Genomic DNA, 20,072 nt, shown 5'->3' with positions numbered 1-20,072 from the left:
CCCTGCGTCGGAAAACCCTCTAGGGTTGCGCCCCAGCCTGTCAAGCTGGCATCGGTGAATATTTGAATAAGACGATGGGTGAGGAAGCTCTTGCCCTGTAGCAGGTTCATTTCGGTAGTCCACCAGCGCAGGCTTTCCTTGATCGGGAGCGGCACTTGGACTTTGAGGATCGTTTTGTGGGCGATCTGGGACTGGAATGGGCGTAGAAAACCCTGTAGGGGTCGTAGATGGAATCTGCCCCAGTAAATTGCTTCCGAGTGTGCCACTAACAGGCCCATGAATTTGGACAGGTCCATTAGTAATGATAATGGTTGTCTGATTATATTGGATGCCATTCGAATTAGTTTTGTTCTCTTCTCTTTCGGAAGAAACATGCAACCTTCTTTGGTGTCTATAATGAGACCCAGGTGTTCTAGACGTTGTGTCGGCTGAAGGGAACATTTGGCTCGATTGATAAGGAAGCCATAAGTCTCCAGAATTCAAATGACTTCTGCTGTTTCCTCGATCGATGTTTCCAGGGAGACAGATCTTATTAAGACATCGTCCAAGTAGGGATGTAATTGGAATCCCCGCTCTCTGAGTTTGACTATGGGAACTACCAACAGTTTTGTAAACACTCTGGGAGCCGTTGCCAGGCCAAATGGCATTGCTCTGAACTGAAAATGGCTGTCGTGTATGCAGAATCTCAGGAATTTTCGGTGGGCTGGGGCGATGGGCACATGAAGATATGCTTCGGTGAGGTCGATCGACGTTAGAAACTCCCCTTGCTGTAGAGCCTCTGCAATAGATCGAAGAGTTTCCATCCTGAACCGCTTCAGCTTGATGAATTTGTTCACATATTTTAAGTCCAGGATGGCTCTCCAGTCCCCGTTCCGTTTGGGGACTGTAAAAAATATTGAGTATACGCCCTGACCCTTTTCTTCTGCAGGGACTGGTTCCACTGCCCCTATTTGTAAGAGGTGTTGTATGGCTTGAATGGTGATTCGCCTCTTGTGTGGGTCTCTTTTGAAGGGCGAGATGAGGAATCGCTCCGGTGGAAAGGTACGAAATTCTATTGCATAGCCTTTTGATACAATCTCCAATGCCCAGGCATCCGCCTTGGACTCTGCCCATATTTGTTGAAAACTGAGCAGTCGTCCCCCCACCGGAGCATTTTGAGAGTCAGGGCTTCTGGCCCTTATCCTCAGACTCGTGCCTGTTGCCGCGGAGTCCTTGTTGTCTGTTGAACTTGGCTTGGAAGGGGCCTCTGCGAGGTTGTGGTCTAGTCGCAGACCAGTTACGTTTAAGATCCTGACGATTCCTGGGCAAGGTATGGTGCGATCTGAACGTTTGGTACCCGAAGGATCGTCTCTCTGGTCTCCTCAGGGACTTTGGGAGTGCCTTTTTCTTATCCTTGGTTTCCACTAATATTTTTTCCAACTGATCCCCAAAGAGTTTGTCGCCTTGGAATGGGTAGGCCATCAGAATAAGTTTGGCCTGGAGATCCGCTTGCCAAGCCCGGAGCCATAAAAGTCGCCTGGCCGAAGAAGAAGACGCCAATGCTCGAGAGGCCATGGTCATTGCATCCAGTGTGGCATCTGCGGTGAAGGTGCAGGCCTTCAATATTCTGTTAGTTCCGTCCAGAAGCCTCCTGTTTTTTTCTGGAAGTAACTGAATTAGTCTCCTGGTCCAGACTACTGCAGCTCTGGACACCATGGAGGCTATGGAGGATGCCTTGATAGACATAGCCAGAGCCTCATGAGCTCTTTTTAGCACCGCTTCTCCTTTTTTGTCTAGGCCATCCTTTATCATCCCTTGGCCATCTTCCGAAAGAAGTCCCTGGGACTGAAGAGCAGCAACAGGCGCGTCAATCACAGGTACCTGCAGGAACTGATTGGCAAAGTTAGGTAACACGTATAACTTTTTCATCACATTGGGAACCTGTTTGTTGGCTGCTGGCGTCAGCCATTCTGCCTTGAGCTGCCTCTCAAAATACTCAGGAAAAGGGAAGACTCTAGGGTTGTTCTCTGATCTGGGGAAGAACTCCCTATTCCCTTTTGGTCTGCCTTGTGATCCCTGTGAGGGGGTTTGTTCTTCCTCCCCCTTTCCTGACTCGTTCAGATCCAGGGCTGAAAGAGTTTTGGACAATAGGTAAGTATAATCGTCCATTTGAAATAGCCTATTAGACTGTTCTGGAACAGTGGTACTTGCTTCTTGTTCCTCCTCTGAGAGAAACTCCCCCTCCTCAGAAGCCTCGCTAAGTGAGTGGTCCTCCTCCACCCATCTAGGGGTTTTGTTTTGCTGCTTTCTGGCTGCTTTTGTTGGCCAGGATGCAGGCATGTTGCTCTGAGCCTGAGACAATCCTGTGGGCTCATCTAGGGAGGAAGGGCTAGGCCCTGGGCTTTCTGCTTGACAAAGGGACCTTAGTTCTTCTCTAAGGGACCTTCGAATAGCTGCTAACATCTCGGGGGATACGGAGGAAGCACTTACATTGTCTTCTGGAGTGCTGTGTCTGGAGCCCTGCGCCGGTATAGGTGAAAATTGCCTCGACTCCCCCGCCGGGAGGTTGGCAACCTCGGCAATGCTTTTTGGCGGGAAACGGGCCGCAGCGGCTGTTCCTGCCGAAACAGGGCTTTTTGCAGCCGCGCTCTCTCCTGGCGTCTGCTGACGACGCGCGGCTCTCCCCGGCTCCGTCTGCAACAGACGGGGCCGTTTCTTGGTGGGCTGTGCTCCGTCGTCGCGCACTCTTCTGCCGGGGGGCCGATCAGGCCTCAAAGGCGAGTCGGACCCGGCCGGGCCTGTTTCCACCGTCGGGAGGACGGTTCCTGGAGAACAGCCCTCAGCCCTTTCCAAAAAGGATTCCTCCGAGTCCGATGACTCCTGTTCCCTCATCTGTCTCTCCATTCCTAATTAGAGGGATGTTTCCCTCTGTCTTCCCCTCTATCTTTTTTTTTTTTTTTTGAGAGAAAAAAGGAAGAAGAGGAGAAGAAGGACAAAGGTGGAGGGATGAACAGACGAGGTGGGAACAGAGGTAAAGGTATGACAGATAATAGAGGGAAAAAAAAAACACTAAGACAAAGATATGATCAAAAGGTAGCAGAGCTAGCCTATTGAGAACTGCTCTCCCCTGAGGCAGGAAAAGAACTGAGGAAAGAGAGGGTGGTCCCACATACCAAGGAAGAGGAAGAAAGATTCTACTTCCTGCCTCCCCGATTGGTTGGTGGGAAACACCCAAGATGTCCTCCGCCTCAGAGGGAGAACTCCTGGATAACAGTCCATACTCTTCGCTAACATGCTTAACCAGCTCCTTAGTACTCATCACTTAACAAAGCACTACCTCCTTTGCAAAGGGCAGAAGGACTGGATTAAAATGTCTATTTATGCCCACAAACCAGCTGAGATTAGCTCAGTGTCTGCAACTAGAGGTCCCTTCCTTTGGGGAAGTTCGTTTGACCTTCACAAGCGATACCACCTGTTCTGTAAAGCCCATCCCCCATTCTCTGGCTTAGTCTGCTCAGGAGATGTGCAGAATGCTCCCTCCCCCATGATGAGATGTCAACATCATTGCAATTATTTTATTCCCAAAAAACTTTAGGGTTTAACTATTGACTGTTAGTGTTGAGTGAGAATTAAATTTATGCTATTGTTGTGAATGGTCTCGCTCTGAAAATTGCTTCTGAGGGTATATGCCTGAATAAATTTTAGTGAGCTTGTGGAGTTGTCAGAGGTGTGGTTTTTGTGGTATTTTATACCTTGTGCACATTGTTGCTATAGCATAATGGTTAAGTGGTTGGGTTGTAAATCAACATGCTGCTAGTTCAAATTCCACTACTACCATGAGCTCAGCAGGCAGCCTTGGATAAGCCACTCCTCTCAGCTCCAGCTCCCTAGCTGTACTGTTAGGATAACAACAACACTGACTTTGTTCACCATTCTGAGTGGTGCACTAATCTAGAAGAGTGGTATATAAGTCCAGTTATTGTTATTAGTCTGGATTTTTACAAGCTGCTTTGCGTGTTTGAAGCAGCAAGTCAAAATTGTTTATTTAATAAATATAATCAGGTAGAAAGGAGTGATCAGTAGCTTAAACTTTTGACTGAGGGAGGGGTGTTTCCTGCCACCTCAATCAGAAACAACACAGAGAGTGTAACGAAGCCTATACTCACCAGAGAGAATAACCATCTTTGGCTATCCATAACATGATAAATCTTTTATATGAGTAAATACAATATGGCTCCTCTGCCAAAATCCTCACAGGGGAAACAAAATGTGCCCATGACTTCAAATTACCTTAGGTCAAAAATCTGCAGAAGTAATACATCATATATTTTTGTCAAGCACTGTTACCATGGTCTCTGTGCAAGCTCCATTCTTACAGTCAAATAACTGAATCAGCAAATGGTTGCTGATAAAAAGTTTTATGCATACTCAATTAACAGTGCAATCCTAAATAGAGTTATACCCTTCTAAGTACAATAGTCACAGGGCTTAGAATGGTGTAACACTGTTTAGGATTACACTGTAAATTACTTAATCTTATATAATAGCAAAGCACCAGAAATTCCATTCTTTAGCCAAGAGACTGACAGCAAAAGTTAGTGAAAGGAAAGGTTTACACTGTAGCTAACCAGTAAGATATACTTTGTCCTCTTACTACTGTGCCCTATACTTCTCACTCGATGCACAACTTAAGAAATTATACTCTTGGCCCTTCAGAATTTATTTTATTACTGTTGTACATACCTTGTTAATTCTGCCACATAACATACACAAATCTAATCTCAAAAGAAGATATAGAATATCTTGTGATTCCAGAGACGTAGCAAAAATTTGTTAGGAAGTTTATTCAACTCCAAGTTCTTTCCCACTAAATTCCAGCCTCTATACCCAAACTTCATTATTTTAAAGGTATATTTATTTCCTTAGAAAAATAATGTTTTCAGTTAGTTATGCAATTTTTACCCTTATGATCATTTCGTGCAATTCCATCATCTACTGTAACAACCTGCTTTGGTATGATTTACAAGGTATTGTGCAATTCTGGAAAGTATAACTAGCTGATTTAGCAGACAATGTAGAAATGTAACCTATACTCAGGCCTCAAACATACTTGATTTTATTTTTTGAAACACTCACATCTTGTATCAATCAGACAGTCTTCTATTATGCTGTGTGATCATTCGGAAGAAGAGAGACTACTCCAACAAGTTTTGAAGCCAAATAATCTCTACCCCCTTGCTCAAAGAGGAAAAAAGCAGTAGTAAAATCTCAGTTTTGCTTATTTCTATTTCCAAACACTTCAGCAGTCTCAATTTTTGTGATTTCACGGGCACCGAGTGTTATTGCTTTACATGACCTAGATAAAAAAGCAGTTGCAACCATTTTGCACTGCTGTACAGCAAATTAAAGTTTGCTACTTACCACTTGTTTACTCTTTTCTGCAACGATTTTCTGCAACTCTACGGTATCATTTTTTGAGATGGGGTAAGCAGAACCATACACAGTATTCAAATGCAACTGTACCATATACCTATACAAGAGTTTTTGTATTTCTACTCCTTAGTGAAAGTAAGAGCTGGGGAAATTTACTTCCAGGTGAAAGTGGAATGGAAACCTTAATTCAGAGGGTTTGGATCTCTCTTTATTTGGGTATTAGGTCTTGGTGTAGGGCAGGAAGGTATATCTTTCTATATTCTGTATTGTTTCTTGTATATAATTTCCCATGTGGAGCTTCTGGGGTTTTATTTACAGTGTTGGGTCTTTTTTGCACAGGCGATTTTTGCCGCGTGTGGCCACATCTCTTTTGAGTTTTCTTCTGAATTCCAGATGATTAGCTCCCCTTTCAGATTTCAGTGTGGCATTTCAAGGGTTGTCTTCCGAGTTTTCTGCCTGAGTTTTTTCTTCCAGAATTCAAAAGAAAACCCAAAGAGGTATGGAACCAAAACACGGCAAAAACCGCCCATGCAAAAAAGCCCTTGGTTTGGGAAGGAGAAAGTACACTGAGGTGGGGATAGTCTGAAGGCACAGGTACCAATTATTGGGGCAGAGGGAGGTATGGTGCTGTTGCATGCATTACAAATGGAAGGAGTTTAGACAATTGTACACTTGTATGCCTTCTGGTCCTCCTCCTAGCCCAAGTAAGCTGCCAGGTCTGAAATTATCAGATCTTTAATATTCTGCTATAGAATAAGCTAGTTAATGGGCAAAAGACAGGATTTAATCCTGAATGAGCACACTGATCTATCTGGCTTGTATCACAAAGATCTAGTTGGATGAGGTAGAAGTTGGTATCTCTAAACTGTGTCTGCAACTGCAGGCAAGACCTGGGGATGGGGGAACGCCACCATTGTCTATAAGGATACTACCTCCCTTGCCAAGTGTCCTACCTGGCAGGCTTCTGGCTCTAAGTGTTTATACATTTTATTGGGCTCAAACCAGTTAGTGATCCTTGGTGGTCCATGGAAACCTTAGGAAGCCGCAGGTGGATCTTTTGCCTCCATGGAAACAACAGAAGAATGAATCCATCCCATTTATTTTTTTAATTCCTTAGGTTTTAATTCCTTTAATTCCTCACATTGCCATTTTCTCATCTTTAGGTATTATTAACCAAAATTTACTGGCTCAATATTCTACAACATTATGAGCAGAATCCATCTACAGTTTAAGTTACCCACTGAAACTTAATAAAAAGATTTCTCCCACTAAAATCAGTGCAACTTGAAAGTGTTCAACTCTGAAAGTGTTTATTGCTCTTCAGTTCCTAATTATTTTGCTATTGTAGCATCCAAACAAACTATGGAAAATGTAATATTGACCCATGCATGGTAGAAAATGTAATTAAATGTTACAATAATTTTGGATAATATATAATTATATTCCATACAGCACTCCATACTCCATACAGTATTTGAAAATACTGAATGGAGTACTCATACTCCATTTGAAAATACACAAACAAAAAGTAATTTGCAAATCTAGGTAAGAGGCAGGTCCCAGCAGTTATAAATATTGTTAAAAAATTGCCATGCATGAAACTGAACTTGAAACAGCCACATGCTAAATACATTATTTATACCTTTTGGAGAAATATGTACTATGTATGAAAATCTGAAGCCCAAACCACAAGAAGCATCTAGAAATTGCAATATTTCTCTGAAACAAATACCCTTCCAGAATTTAAGATACTTCATGTAAGTCAGAGCTCAGAGATAAACACACCCAGAGAAAAACATGCTTCAGCACACATTGTAATTTACACAGTCATTCAAACATTGCACAATAAACCAGAAGTGTATTGGTGATTGTACACAATGTCATGTTCCTGAAAATGATCCCTAAGGCAAAGAAACAAGGAAGTTCATACAAAAACCACAACAGATGTGTATTATGGTTCTTTTCCTAAAATCCTGTCACAAACTTTGACATAAACTGTAACAATTTAGGTGGAAGTAACTGTTCCTCAAAACAATCTCAGCTGCTTTACCCACCTTCCTTTCTTCCCTTTACAATTCACTTTCTCTTCATAACCACCTTTAATTTATAACAAACTTGGCTTATATTCTTCAAGTATAAAAGTGAATGAAGAGTTAGGAATGAAAAAGAGAAACTTTGTAAATAAAGTAGGATTTTTTTAAAATATAGGTTACAGCTAATAATTGCTAATAATTTACATTATATTTACACTTTAAACTCAGGTTCATCACAAATGTACACCGCTATGGTCATCTTTAGTTGTCATGTAAGTTAACATATTATTGCAAAACCAGACATGTAATTTCTGTTTGAGATTTAATTCTGATCAGAAAAAGGCACCCTGCCAGTATATATAAATTGACAAGCCTGAAAAAGAATTCTCAGGTAAGAAAATTTACCTTGCATATGTTTTTGGGTAGCATTTACGTTTTTAAGCAAACCAATGGCACTACATGAGTAACAAAAAAGTACTAACTTCTGCCTGCAACACTGTGTTTGGAAAAACCATATAAGCATACTTTAACGATAACTTTGGCTTATTAGCTGTTATAGCTGCAAATGTGCACTTCAATTCTGTTCTGCTAGAGCAGAGGTGAACAGAATTTCCAAAGGAGCTTACACAGATTTCTGACTCTATGATTACCAGAAACAGAATTATACAAAATAAGTGAACATATATTGGTCAAAGCATCTGTTTAGAATGGAGAGCTAAACTTATTCTTCCTCTGTCGAAGCAGGACTTTATTTCTCTTGAAACTAAATCTTCTTGTCTATTAAGAGATTAAGATAATAAACAAATAACTTTTTGTGTGGCTAAACCTTTGGTGGCTGTAGTAAAATCACACTGTAATTCTGGCAGTAAACTCTGTGTTTCCCTTTTAGTGGGTGATGGCTTGCTGTTAATTAAGAAGAGTAAGTATTTGGGTTATCGTGATGAAAAAATCAAGTACTTTTTTTTTAAAGAGTTCTCCACGGGACCTCTCTCTGATTCATATTCCGAGAATGACTTCCTTGCTTTCTCCCAACAGTAACTCTGCCCCCATGTAATACTCCTCTCTCCAACCAAAAGGAGCAAGTTCTCTTTTTCTGTATTACCTTTTTCAGGATAAACAAAGCAAATCTGTTACTTTTTTTCACAGAATACTGCTGTACACATTGAAAAAAATGAAAAACTTCAAGACACGGCAACAAAACATTACAAGTTAAAACATTATTTTCTCCTTATTTCTTGCTAAAGGTCACTTATGAAGATGCCCTTGACAAACGAAGTGAGCCAATATTTTGACTTTTAGACTGTCTGGAAGTATATTTAGTATGGAGAATTTTAATAATTAAAAACTGTTTTCCGCTCAGGATCCCAATGTCTATGTCATGCCACCATTCAGGTGGGCAATGAAACCTTCTGTGATTCTTAACCTCTTTCAGGTTTGTTTGTTTTGTCTCGTTATGGAAGGAAAGAATGAAGAGAGGGAGCCAACATATATCAGAGAAAATTGAAATTAAGACAGAATACAACAGAGAGAGCTGGCTTGAGTTCTTCAAAGCAGTCTGCTCTCTTTTCCTAGGCAAGAAATGAACTGAAGGAGGACAGAAACGAGAAGCTAAAAGACTGGATCTGTCTTCTGGCCTGATCAGAAGAACCATCCATACCACAACTTCCCCTCCTCCTCCAAATGAGAAAAGCACTCAACAATTCTCACTACCATCCTACAGTTCACAGATGCACAAAGGTAAGATTCAGTAGACAGTGCAATCTGTTCTGAACCACCCTTAAAAATGGCAACAGACTGTATTACAAGTATTTACTTCCAAAAATAGCAATCCACACTGTGGCTACTTCCAACATGTTTCCTGGTGCCCACTTGTTCCTCGGGGCCTCACTTTCTGCCACCTTCCAAATTCCTTACTTATTCTTTTTCAAGTTCCATTCTTCTCTTTTTTCTCCTTCATCTTACTGATAATGCATCCTTGTCTGCTCTTCCCTTCTGTCACCTTCCACATTCCTTCCTTCCACTTTCTCTGCTCCTTTACTTTTAAACCTCTGTTCTTAGCCCCTACTCCATACCACTCCTTCAGCTAGTTTTGAGGTATGGTTCAGCAATAGCTGCCCCTTGAAAAATAATAAGCATCTGAACTTTAAGTTTGGCTCTGCTTGCTTTCATTAGGGGGATGTACTTGCTTGGAACTTCTTTGCTGCCACTAATAGAAAGGGACAGGAGGAGAGACCCTCACTATGATGGCAAGGGTCCCTTTCTCACTTATGGTTTAAACTGTCATTTATGAGCATTCGTCTCGATCACAATGGCTTCAGCATGGCACTCCCACGTTCCACACTGAGGCAGTTTTGATTCGGCACCTTGCTTTTCATTTTAGACAGGTGTTGAAGCCTCAGTGCAGTTTTGGGGTTTCAGGGCTTTGCAATTCATGTCACACTTAAAAAAAAAAAACTTTGAGCATGCCCAGTAATGTTGCAATGTTGGAATCCATGCCCCCCTTCCTGTATTTGCTGATTGGGCTGCCCCATGCCCACTGGAGAGGCAACTGGTGGCAGAGTTCTGGGGGAAAACATGTACTTTTCATGCTTGTTCCACTCTCATTTTTTTAAAAAAGCCAAGCCAGGAAAGGGTTAAAATGCTGTTGATTCATTCCCTCCCACTTTGTTTTGCAAATGCTTGGGTTTTTTTTAACTCTTTGGCATTAGCAGAAGACACTGGGGGGGGGGGGGAGCAGCTATTCAACCCTTTCCTGGCTTTTAAAGCCAGGAGAAATGAGCAGTAATGAGAAATGAGCGCTTTCTTAGCTTTGGGGAAAAAATAAAAGAGTGTGCTTATACCACTGAGGGAGGAAGGGGAAAACAGCCATTTAACCCTTTCCTGGCTTTTAAAGCCAGCAGGGAATAAGCAGCAATGTTAGGAATTGTTCCTGGTTTTGAAGAAAAAAAGAGAGAGAGTACATGCATACCCGGGAGGATGGAAGCCAACAGAGAAGCCATCTTATGACCCTTATACCTGGCTTTACTGATAAAAATGGCGGAAAAGGCATTCAGAGAGCTGAGGAGGGTGGGAGTGGTTAATTCTGCACAGACCAATCAGCTCCCGGGAAAAAAGGAGGGGGGGGGGAAGAGAAGCAGGAGGGGAGTATAGAGTTCGCACTAACATTAATCAGGCCAGACACAACTTGGCAGCAGCTTCAAAATAAAATTGTGGTATGCCTGCAGGGTGAAAAATCGGGGATACCACGGACAAACATTGCTTCTCCGTCCCATGACTACCTTGCAAGTGTGAAACTCCAGCAAACATGGGAAGCAGAACAGATATTGAAACGCTTTAAAGTCCCAATGTGAAAAGGACCAAGGAAAAAGGAGGAGAATGGAGGATTTACACTCTCCCCACCACCACACAAAGCTAAGAAATATGCCCCACCCTACTAGTACCAACCACATCCACAATACCTTCACACAGATACCAAATAACATCCACTGAACTTCCCACTAATTGATTCAACTTTATTCCCTATCCAATTCTGTAAAGACTCACAAGCGCTACCTAAGGTCAATTTCCACAGTTATTTTAATTGGGTAAATATGAGTATAGTCAAGCAGTTACACTATTATCTGAAAGTTTTCTTAACCCATTTCAAAATAATTGCTCTTGCCATAGTAAACCTCTCCAAAATCACAGGAATGTGACTTTTTTAAAAAAAAATCAAAATTTATTATACAAAAAAATATACAAAATCATAAAAAGAATAAAATGACAAGTATTATCCAAACAACCCAACAAAAGACCCCATATCAGTCATTCAAACTACCTTACAACAAATTATAATAAAAACTCCCTCCTTCACCTCCCACCTATTCCTAAAAAAAAATCAAACTGCAGAAGTTGGAATTTCTCGGAAGTATCTCCTGCTCATTCAAGAAAGAGACAATAGGGGACCACAATGCTACAAACCTCTGTTGGTAAGCTGGGTATTAAATATAGGACTGGGTATTAAATATAGGAATACCAAACTGGGTATTAAATATAGGAATATGATATTAATGGACATGACATTTCCCTAAATAAACATGAGAAAACAAATAGAGCTGGGTCCAAAGACTCCCCCTTTTGCTCAACTAGAGTTTTCTTCTGGCAAAAGCCCTTTGTTAGACAGATAAAACCTCTCACTTAGTAGAAGAGACTCTTCAAATCCACTTAATATTGTTTAGAATTATGATCTAGAAAGGGGATTGAGAACTTTGCAATTCTGAAAATCCCATTTCACTACATAGATGGAATATATCACAAAAATGAAAGAGACTGCAGGAATAAAATACCAGTGGCATTCCAAGCTCATACAAGAGCCAGCTAACTGGGGCTCACATTTCTTTTTCAGGACTTTGCCAGATGATCTGTTTTATTTGTGCCACAATTATCTGCCCTCTTCAAACTTTTTTGGGTGTGAGTGTATAAAATTATAAAAACCTGTAGGTTGTGTGATATGATTCAGATGCTTGCTTTGTTTGTGCCACAATTATCTCCCCTATTCAATCTCGTCCCTTGGAAGCACCTGTAATATTTAGAGTGCCAATGGCAGAAAATCCACAGGTAGAGATGGTTCAAACTGGCCTTGGGAGTGGAGACAGAAAATTCTTAGTGGACAAACTATCCAAACAATATGTTACAGCAAAGAATTAAAAGCAAAATAAAAAAGGTTCACAAGATAATGTTGGACAGAGAAAGAAGAAACATATCTTCCACAACAAATGAACTGTGCCAAAATTATTATGTGGAAATGTCCTTACAACACAGTATCATGGCAGTGAGAGATCTGAAAATTTCTCTTAGTTGCCAGGGCATCTGCAAAGTGCCATCCAATAGAGCTGTTCCAGATGGTGAATGGTTCAATAAAGTTCTACCCACACACAGATTTTGTCATCTTTTGCCTACTGAGATCAATTTGCCAACTATATTGCAGAGATAATGAATCATATTTGCCTTTCCTTGGAAGCCATTTTTTATAGTAAAGAATACAAGTTCTGGATACAATAAATGCTCAGAGTAACTCCTCCATACCTAAATAATAATAATAATATTTGATTTATATACCGCCCTTCAGGATGATTTAACACCCACTCAGAGCGGTTTACAAAGTATGTTATTATTATCCCCACAACAATCACCCTGTGAAGTTGGTGGGGCTGAGAGAGCTCCTAGAAGCTGTGAGTGACCCAAGGTCACCCAGTTTGATTCCCCACTCCTCAAGTGGAGGAGTGGGGAATCAAACTCACTTCTCTCTTCATGCACTGCCACATTACTGGTTTACTTTCTCAGACTAAACTCTCAAGGCTTTCTTATAAGGACAAAGTCTCCTTGGCAACAATCCATCCTACTGATGAAACCAAATACACATTCAAGTAACTGCCAAATAAACTGCTGACAGATTGTTGCATAAAATGCTGTTACTAAATGCCAGATGAGTGTGGAATAAAACCACCCTCATCCACGATTCAATCAGGGAGGAAGGTAGCTGATCTGTCATGTATAAACGAGACCTGGGTGGGTGGACAAAGAGGAGTAAGTCTCTCCCATTTGTGCTCACCTGGGTACTGGGTTCAGCATCAGGGTAGACGTGAGGGCTGGGGGGGGGGGGTTGCTGTGGTCTATAGGAATTCTCTCTCCAGGTGCTCTGCCCATCTGATGACTAGTCTTGAGTGTATGCACCTTGTGTTGGGTAATCGGGACAAGCTGCAGACTCTGGTGGTGTACCGTCCACCCTGGAACTCACCAGTATCCCTACTTGAGCTGACGGAGGTGGTCTTGGATGTGATGTTGGAGCACCCCAGGCTATTCATCAGATTAACAGCTGGAACCTGGAGGTCCAAACACATAAGACCAATTCTGGCTCGCCCGCATTGGCTGCGTATATGTTTTCAGTCCCAATTCAAGGTGCTGGTTTTAACCTACAAAGCCTATACAGCTTGGGACCACAACACCTGTCAGAGTGCCTCTCCTGACCTCAATCTCCTTGGACACTGCACTCACTCTCTGGGGCCTTCCTCCAGGTACCATTTCCTCAAAAGGCTTGGATGGTGGCAATTAGAGGGAGAGAGTCTTTTCGGTGTTGGCCCCCATTTTGGAACAACCTCCCTGCTGTGGTCCACCTGGCATGCAATCTACCATCTTTTTGGAGCCAGGTTAAGACAGCCCTCTTAATAGTGGCCTTTAAAGATCTCCTTGGTCATTCAGCAGCCCATTATGTTTAGCTTGGTGCCTCTATCAATGGTTCTTAATTGTTTCTACTGTTTTAATGTTATGTTATTTTATATTAATTGCCTATGTATTGTATTTTATTGTTTTATACATGTTGCAAACCGCCCTGAGACCTTTGGCTATGGGCAGTATACCCATGAAACTACTACTACTACTACTAATCTTGGTATTCGTCTAGGTAAGCCTCCCTACCAGTCTCTTGTCAGGGGGCTCCACAGTCATCTTAGTCCCTCACACAAGCTGTAGTGGGGACAGTAATGACTGTTCCCTCCCTTCTCCCTCCCCGGCCCTGTGCATGTTAGCACGGGTGGGCTTACTAGTCACATTCTTGAGAACTGTGTTTTATGATAATTATAATTTTGTTTTATTGTAATTTTAAAATACATTTCTATTTGCCGTAACTTGCCCTGAGCTCACTTGTGAGGAGGGCATGATAGAAGCCAAATGAATTAATTAAATAAATAAATCTTTTCCTCTCAACTATCCACTTCTGATTTTTCATCACTTTTGCTCTGTTTTCTATAAGACTACAAATCAATTAAGCAATAATAAAGTTATTTTCCTCTAGAAGGTTCATGTGTTGATCAAATTGGAACTGCACTTATGTCACACAAAGCTTAAAACCCAGTTCATATACGCAAGCAATCAAGTGAAGAGCCATTTTTACAGCAGCTATGTAAAGGCTTTTCCATGTGGCAAACTGATCGTATGAACAACACCAAATGTGATCCCAGTTACGCTCACCATAGAATCACAAACCCACAATTGTTTGTGGCTCAGTGAAAACTGCACACTAACCTCCATCTGGTTGCACTTTTAAGTGTCAGTAACTGAACTCAAGACAATACTGCAATATATCTTAAATTAGCATTCTGGTCTGAAATGTTGACAAACTTCAAATGTTAAGCTTCAGCATCCCTTTCAGAAACAGCCCAATGAAAAGAAGGAGGAACCATTTTTTAATAGGGCACGGACTGGGAAAATGCCATGGACCACCAACCCATGGTCCATCGATTTTCACGGATCACTGACCACGAACTTTTCACAGAACCGTTCACGGACTGGTTCGTCGGTCCGTGGTCCATCACTTCCATGGGGCCTAGGACCACCCCCTTCATACTCAGAGGAGCTAAACTCACAGTAATGCTTCATCATGCTCTCCTCCATCCACCCTCCAGGTTTGGTCAAGATTGCATTTCGGAGGTCTGAGTTACAGACCCCCAAAGCAGCCACCTCCAGGAAACTTCCAGTAGATACTAGGAGTCGCAAATGTCAATTGACTTGCATTGGCTTGCAGCATCAAAAAGTTGCAGTGAAGCAAAATCAAACGGAAAAGGGTGGGGGAAGAGCCCCCTTACTCACCACACAGACACCTTCCCAGTGTTGCCTAGGGAATTAATTCTTGGTCCTTGCTCGCATAGAGCAGAATGGGAGCTCTCTGGTTGGCAAGCAGCGCTACCTATCAAGGTTTTTAGGGCTAAGATTGGTGTCCCCATGGCTGCACATCCACCCCTCCATTGCCTAGGGAATTAATTCTTCCTCTTTGCTCGCATAGAGCAGAATGGGAGCTTTCTGGCAGAGCTGCCTATCAAGTTTTTAAGGGCTGCAGAAGGTTTGTGGATGTTACCTCTGTTGCCTAGGGAATTGACAGATTGGAGCCAGGATGTCTGGACTCATGGACCATGGACTGATGGACCGGCCCAAACGGACCAAAGTTCGTGAAAAAGGTGAGTCCCACAAACTGTGTGTTCATGAACTGGGCCAGACAGTGTCAAATTTAGGTCTGTTTTCTGGACCATGCCCACCTCTAATAGGAAGTACTATCCCACAAAACCGTATCACTGTGGTATAACATGTAACCATGGTTCAAAAATGTTTATGGACTTTGCACTGGGCACTTCATCACAGCTGACTTGACTAACAAAAGTCTGCTGAGTTCTTTTTCTTTTTTGTAGAAGGAATCTTTCAAAATACATTTTTGCCCAACCCTTCCCCCCATCTCTTAAATGAGTTTACAAGTACACAAAATCACACTAAGTGATGGAGAGAAATATGGACTGCAAACATTCTAAAACCTAAGACAGTTACCTCCCAAATCCAAAATTACAAAATCATTCACAGATGGCACATAACACCAAGAAAACTCTCACTAATAACTAAAACAAATCCTCCGCTCTGCTGGAAAGTGTGTAGAAATATAGGAACGTTTAAACATTGCTGGTGGGAATGCCCCCGAATAGAACCTTTTTGGAATGATATATTATGTTATATAAAAGAAATAACGGGCTACAAAATCCCCCTTGATCCAAAGATCATATTCTTGAATGTATGGGATACTTTCGAAATTCCACAAATAAGAAAAGATCTAATTAGCAACCTTTTGGTTGTAGCTAAGAACTTGCCAGCTTTACATTGGAAATCAAAGATGGTTCCCACAGCAGAAAAATGGTTAGAAAAAATATGGGACCACTATATACAAGAAAAAATACATGACGAATTATACCAGAGTGAACACTATTTGAAAGAAACTGATTTTATTGCAAAATGGTTACCATTCATTGAATTCATTTCCAATACAAATCACTCTCCACCTAAGCATTTACTTTTTGTTACTCAGATTTGAAGCAACGACTATCAAATAATTGAAAAAAAAATGCTAGTTGTCTTTGTTTTAACTATATTGGCATGACGTTTATTATCTAATTTCCTTATTCCTGTATAAAAACTAAAGCATTTCACAAATTTCACATCTATGCATATAATTGTATATAGTTCACTAAGACTTTGTTGTTGTTCTATTTTACTTCTGTACATTGTTTTTGTTTGTTTGTTTGTTTGGTTTTTTTAAAAAAATAAAAAAATTGTTAAAAAAAAATCACACTAAGTGCAGTAATTCATGCAGATGGAGTACTGCAGTTGGGAAAAAACAACAACAATTATTGGCTGTAATCCACAAGCCAACCCATTATGAAGCAGCTCTGCTGATTTTAAAAAGGATAATACCCCAATATATGGTTTCTAGTTTGCCATCTCTATCAACTGAGGCATCACTGCAACTACAAAGTAGTTAAATTTCTTCCCCTAAAATGACTATGATGTATTTACAAAGAGAAACTTTAGAATACTGAACCACAAATTATTTAAAATATAATTCAGGTAATACTGAACTCTTTACAATATTACCACTATTTTCTCCAAAAATGCCATCAGTTCCTAAGATGATGCTTCTCTTCTCACTGAATGACCAAAAGGAGATGTTCAGCAAGAACATATATGAATTGTCTTTGAATACACTCATAAGATTAATAGTGCAATCCTATGTAGGGCTGTGCGCTTTGGTATTCGCTTCAGGTAAAAATACCGGAAGTGGAACCGATCTGGAAAGATTCTGGATATCCAAATCGGGGCCTGCTGGCTTTCGGAAAGCTTCGGGGCTGAGTTTAAAGGGCCCTGCGACTGCTTGCAAGCAGCGGTAGGGCCCTTTAAACATCATCCCACACCCACCCTCACCAAAGCCAACCAACCCACCCCCACCTACCTTGTTGGCGGCAGCTGCCACCACCTGAGCCTGCGGGATGTTGGGGAACGCTGGAGCTGCCTCCTCTGGCCCTTCCTACCTCTCAAATGGCCGCTGCGGCACCAGCACGCCACGGCCATTTGAAGGGCAGGAAGGGCCGGAGGAGGCAGCTCCGGCCTTCCCCAATGCCCCGGAGGTTCAGGCGGCGGCAGCACGAGGCTGTGATGGTCTGGAGCCTCCAGGCCATCACAGCAGCCTCGTGCCGTTGCTGTCGCCACAGCAGCAGCAGCACGAGGCTGCTGCGATGGCCTGGAGCCTCCAGGCCATCGCAGCCTTGTGCTGCCGCCATGGTGGCAGCCCGCAGCACAGCTGACACTCCCACCAGGTAAGGTAAGTGGATGGGGAGGTGAAGGGGTTCCCCACGGGGGTGGGGGATAGGGGTGGGGGAGTTGCCCCCCTTGCTTCAGTATGCTCCGAATATTTACGGAGTATACCGAAACGAGTAAAGTACCTTAGCCCTTTCGGAACTACGGTATTTCTGAAAGTTTTTCCCGCTTCGGGGAAACCCGAATCAATCCCCTCCTGCACACCCCTAATCCTATGTGCAGAGTTACTTTTGCATAAACCTACTGAAATCAATGGACTTAGATTAAAATAATGTTGCATATGATTGCACTGCCAGTATCCCTCTCAGTTTGAAACTCATATTCTTTTTGTGAACAATATAAACATCTTACCTGATAGGGCTGAAAGGCACTATCTTCAGTTACAAAATCCAGCTGTTTGTCCACAAGGAATTCAACTGCAGTGATAGAACTGTACACACTTTTCCCAACCAAAGGTTTGAATGTCTAAGGACAAAAACAAAACAATGTTATAAAACTGGAGGTTTTAAAAGCCAACCCAAGCATACCATGATTATTTTGTTCAATTCTTTTTACAAAAGTAATCACTTATTATAAAACTATAATATATGTGGGTGGAAATATTTTCCATGGAAAATTTTCCATCATTTTGTTCTTCCTGTGGATTCTTAATTTTTACAGAAATGTTTTTCAAAAACTAATCAATAACTCCATAAATGAAATTCCAGTCAAACTGGGCAGTTTCAAAACTGTAGCAAACTTTTTCCAGATGTGGTCCTTACAAAGCAGATATATGGGGCTGGATTCAGCAATTCATCAGGGAAAGGTGCCAGTGGTCACGCAGATTTTTTTCCATATTACCCTCACTCCAGCAGTCCATTCCCACTATTGGAAAGTTTAGTACCACAGTGTCATGGCACCCACATGGCTTAATAGCCATACATGTCAGAAGGCTGCAGTGGAGAGAAAGACAAAATGATCTTCCCTCAAGGCAGCATCAATGATAAGAGAGACAGGGAGAGGAAAATTGTGTCCGCTACTGCAGCCTTCAGACCCACATGGCCATTAGACTCCATGAGCCCTCACAACCCTGAAAATAAACTTTCCGGGGATCATAAAAGACTGCCAAGGGTGTTGGTGGATGTGACACACAGAGAATGTTGTGTTATTCCTGCATTTGCGGATTACTGGACCCATTAAATCTGTTTTATACACACGGATGCATACCACAGTTTTGTAATAAATTAGATAATTGCAATATAGTTAGAGCATCAGAAACATTTCTAATACTGAATTATTTGTAAAATAGGTGTTTTATTAAAAGTTTTCCCCAACCAGTTTGCACAAAACTTTTCTCAGGAAAATGTTACATGTCATTTTCCCTTAAAACCTATTATCACTGTTGATACAACAATGTGATAGGGAGACTGCAGTATACCTTAATTTTTAAAAAATCAAATCTGATTATTGTGTTGATCCTCCTCCCACATATGAGAAGTTTCCTTCACATAATTATTTCCCTCTCTCCAATATCCACTTTATATAATTATCTCCACTCAGGCATTTACTACCACGATGTGGTTTCTCTGTATCACAAATAGTTAAATTTGATAGCTTTTGAATTTTCAGCACATACAAACTGAAGAAAGGAACCTGTGATAAGGAATTCCATAAATTCCTTAATTCTCACCCTCCCACTCCAGACGGGGTAGACAAAGTGGGGGGGGGGACCAGAATTAACAGGAAGATGGTGATTTCTATATGGGAGGTAGAGAGTGTTGTTAAATCATAGGTGACTTATGGTGACCTCTAGTGGGATTTACAAGGCAAGAGACTAATAGAGGTGGTTTGCCATTGCCTGCCTCTGCAGCCCAGTCTTTGCTGGAGGTCTCCCATCTAATTACTAACCAAGGTTGAACCTGCTAAGCTTCTGAGATCTGACAAGATCAGGTTTGTCTAGGCTATCCAGGTCAGGGTGATTTCTATATGACAAAATAAGAATTAGGATTGTGGATGTGCCTAGGTCAAAGTTTCTGGAATGATGGCAAGAATTAAAGAGGCCTGGGTACCAAACCACAACATGGCTGCATTCTGATGGTTTTAAAGCTACAGTTGCCAACCCAGGTGGGGGAGGGACCTCCTAGAATTACAACCAATCTCCAGATAACAATGGTCAGTTCTCCTGGAGAAAATGGCTGCTTTGGAGTCGATTCTATGGCATTATACCCTTCTGAGGTCCCTTCACAAATCCCATTCTCCCTAGACTCCATCTCCAAATCTCCAGGAGTTTCCCAACTCTGAACTATTTAGAATCCTTTCCGATGTCTAAGTATCTGGTTACTATCAGACAGAAAGTGCATTTAATTATTTCATTTTAATTGTAGTTAAACTAAGATTTTCCAGAACAGCCACAGCCACCATTTGCCCTGCCTGTGCGCTCTCCTTCTTCTCCCCACCCCACCCCTCCCCCATGTCTAGAGTATG

General features: G+C 41.8%; 1 protein-coding gene across 1 annotated transcript in view; it reads right to left on the bottom strand.

Annotated features, from left to right (window-relative positions):
- The window catches only part of JMJD1C (jumonji domain containing 1C), a 190,933-nt gene that overhangs the window by 72,555 nt on the left and 98,306 nt on the right, over positions 1–20,072 (bottom strand). The window contains exon 3 of the mRNA XM_054982305.1: positions 17,961–18,074. Within this exon, the coding sequence (XP_054838280.1) occupies positions 17,961–18,074 (114 nt within the window). The remainder of the gene's footprint in view (positions 1–17,960; positions 18,075–20,072) is intronic.

The sequence above is a fragment of the Eublepharis macularius genome, chromosome 6, assembly GCF_028583425.1.
Source record: "Eublepharis macularius isolate TG4126 chromosome 6, MPM_Emac_v1.0, whole genome shotgun sequence".
NCBI classification, from domain to species: domain Eukaryota; kingdom Metazoa; phylum Chordata; class Lepidosauria; order Squamata; family Eublepharidae; genus Eublepharis; species Eublepharis macularius.
Note: the sequence above shows the minus strand (reverse complement) of the source record. Positions and strands in the feature narration are given on the sequence as shown.